Source organism: Lampetra fluviatilis, unplaced genomic scaffold, assembly GCF_964198595.1.
Source record: "Lampetra fluviatilis unplaced genomic scaffold, kcLamFluv1.1 SCAFFOLD_693, whole genome shotgun sequence".
Taxonomy (NCBI): Eukaryota; Metazoa; Chordata; class Hyperoartia; order Petromyzontiformes; family Petromyzontidae; genus Lampetra; species Lampetra fluviatilis.
The window spans coordinates 20,001-22,500 of record NW_027621817.1 but is presented as its reverse complement, the minus strand read 5'-3'; the positions used below and the strand labels follow the sequence as shown (position 1 = coordinate 22,500).

Here is a 2,500-nt window from a genome sequence, read left to right as displayed (position 1 = left end):
CACCACCATCACCACCACCATCACCACCATCATCACCATCACCACCACCATCACCACCATCATCACCATCACCACCACCATCACCACCACCATCACCATCACCACCACCATCACCACCATCACCATCACCACCACCACCACCACCATCACCACCACCATCACCACCATCACCATCACCACCACCATCACCACCACCATCACCACCACCATCACCATCACCACCATCACCATCACCACCACCATCACCACCATCACCACCACCACCACCACCATCACCACCACCACCATCACCACCACCACCATCACCACCATCACCACCACCACCATCACCACCATCACCACCATCACCACCACCATCACCACCACCACCATCACCATCACCACCACCATCACCATCACCATCACCACCATCACCATCACCACCACCATCACCACCATCACCACCATCACCACCACCACCAACACCATCACCACCACCACCAACACCATCACCACCATCACCACCACCACCATCACCACCACCACCATCACCACCATCACCACCACCACCATCACCACCACCACCACCATCACCACCACCACCATCACCACCACCATCACCACCACCATCACCACCATCACCACCACCATCACCACCACCATCACCACCACCACCACCATCACCACCACCATCACCACCACCATCACCACCATCACCATCACCACCACCATCACCACCACCACCAACACCATCACCACCACCACCATCACCACCACCACCACCACCATCACCACCATCACCACCACCACCATCACCACCACCACCACCATCACCACCACCACCACCATCACCACCACCATCACCACCACCATCACCACCATCACCACCATCACCACCACCATCACCACCACCATCACCACCACCACCACCATCACCACCACCATCACCACCACCACCACCATCACCACCACCATCACCACCATCACCACCACCACCATCACCACCATCACCACCACCACCATCACCACCACCATCACCACCACCATCACCACCACCACCATCACCACCACCATCACCACCACCATCACCACCACCATCACCACCACCATCACCACCATCACCATCACCACCACCATCACCACCATCACCACCACCACCAACACCATCACCACCACCACCATCACCACCACCACCATCACCACCATCACCACCACCACCACCATCACCACCACCATCACCACCACCATCACCACCATCACCACCACCACCACCAACACCATCACCACCACCACCATCACCACCACCACCATCACCACCACCACCACCATCACCACCACCACCACCATCACCACCATCACCACCACCACCATCACCACCACCACCACCACCACCATCACCACCACCACCATCACCACCACCACCACCATCACCACCCCCACCACCATCACCACCACCATCACCACCATCACCACCACCATCACCACCACCACCATCACCACCACCACCACCATCACCACCACCACCACCATCACCACCACCAACACCATCACCATCACCACCACCACCACCATCACCACCATCACCACCACCACCATCACCACCACCACCACCATCACCACCATCACCACCACCACCATCACCATCACCACCACCATCACCACCACCACCATCACCACCACCACCACCATCACCACCACCACCACCATCACCACCACCAACACCATCACCACCACCACCACCATCACCACCATCACCACCACCACCATCACCACCACCACCACCACCACCATCACCACCACCACCATCACCACCATCATCACTTTACCTCCACGAAGTCAACTTTCTTCACTTTGATATTGGGAATGGTGAATGGACGCCATCTTAGCTGTGAACACAAAAACACACACACAGACAAAGCTCCCCCAGGTAGCCTCTAGCAGGCTGTAGGGGCAAGTGCTGTTACACACACACAGACAAAGCTCCCCCAGGTAGCCACTAGCAGGCTGTAGGGGCAAGTGCTGTTACACACACACAGATAAAGCTCCCCCAGGTAGCCTCTAGCAGGCTGTAGGGGCAAGTGCTGTTACACACACACACAGACAAAGCTCCCCCAGGTAGCCTCTAGCAGGCTGTAGGGGCAAGTGCTGTTACACACACACAGACGAAGCTCCCCCAGGTAGCCTCTAGCAGGGCTGTAGGGGCAAGTGCTGTTACACACACACAGACAAAGCTCCCCCAGGTAGCCTCTAGCAGGCTGTAGGGGCAAGTGCTGTTACACACACACAGACAAAGCTCCCCCAGGTAGCCTCTAGCAGGCTGTAGGGGCAAGTGCTGTTACACACACACAGACAAAGGTCCCCCAGGTAGCCTCTAGCAGGGCTGTAGGGGCAAGTGCTGTTACACACACAGACAAAGCTCCCCCAGGTAGCCTCTAGCAGGCTGTAGGGGCAAGTGCTGTTACACACACACAGATAAAGCTCCCCCAGGTAGCCTCTAGCAGGCTGTAGGGGCAAGTGCTGT

At 57.4% G+C, this 2,500-nt stretch overlaps 1 protein-coding gene across 1 annotated transcript in view; it reads right to left on the bottom strand.

The window, feature by feature from the left end:
- Positions 1–2,500, bottom strand: part of HGD (homogentisate 1,2-dioxygenase) — a gene marked incomplete at its 3' end in the record, with an annotated part of 50,112 nt that overhangs the window by 28,935 nt on the left and 18,677 nt on the right. Inside the window, exon 5 of the mRNA XM_078885876.1 lies at positions 1,806–1,865. Within this exon, the coding sequence (XP_078742002.1) occupies positions 1,806–1,865 (60 nt within the window). The remainder of the gene's footprint in view (positions 1–1,805; positions 1,866–2,500) is intronic.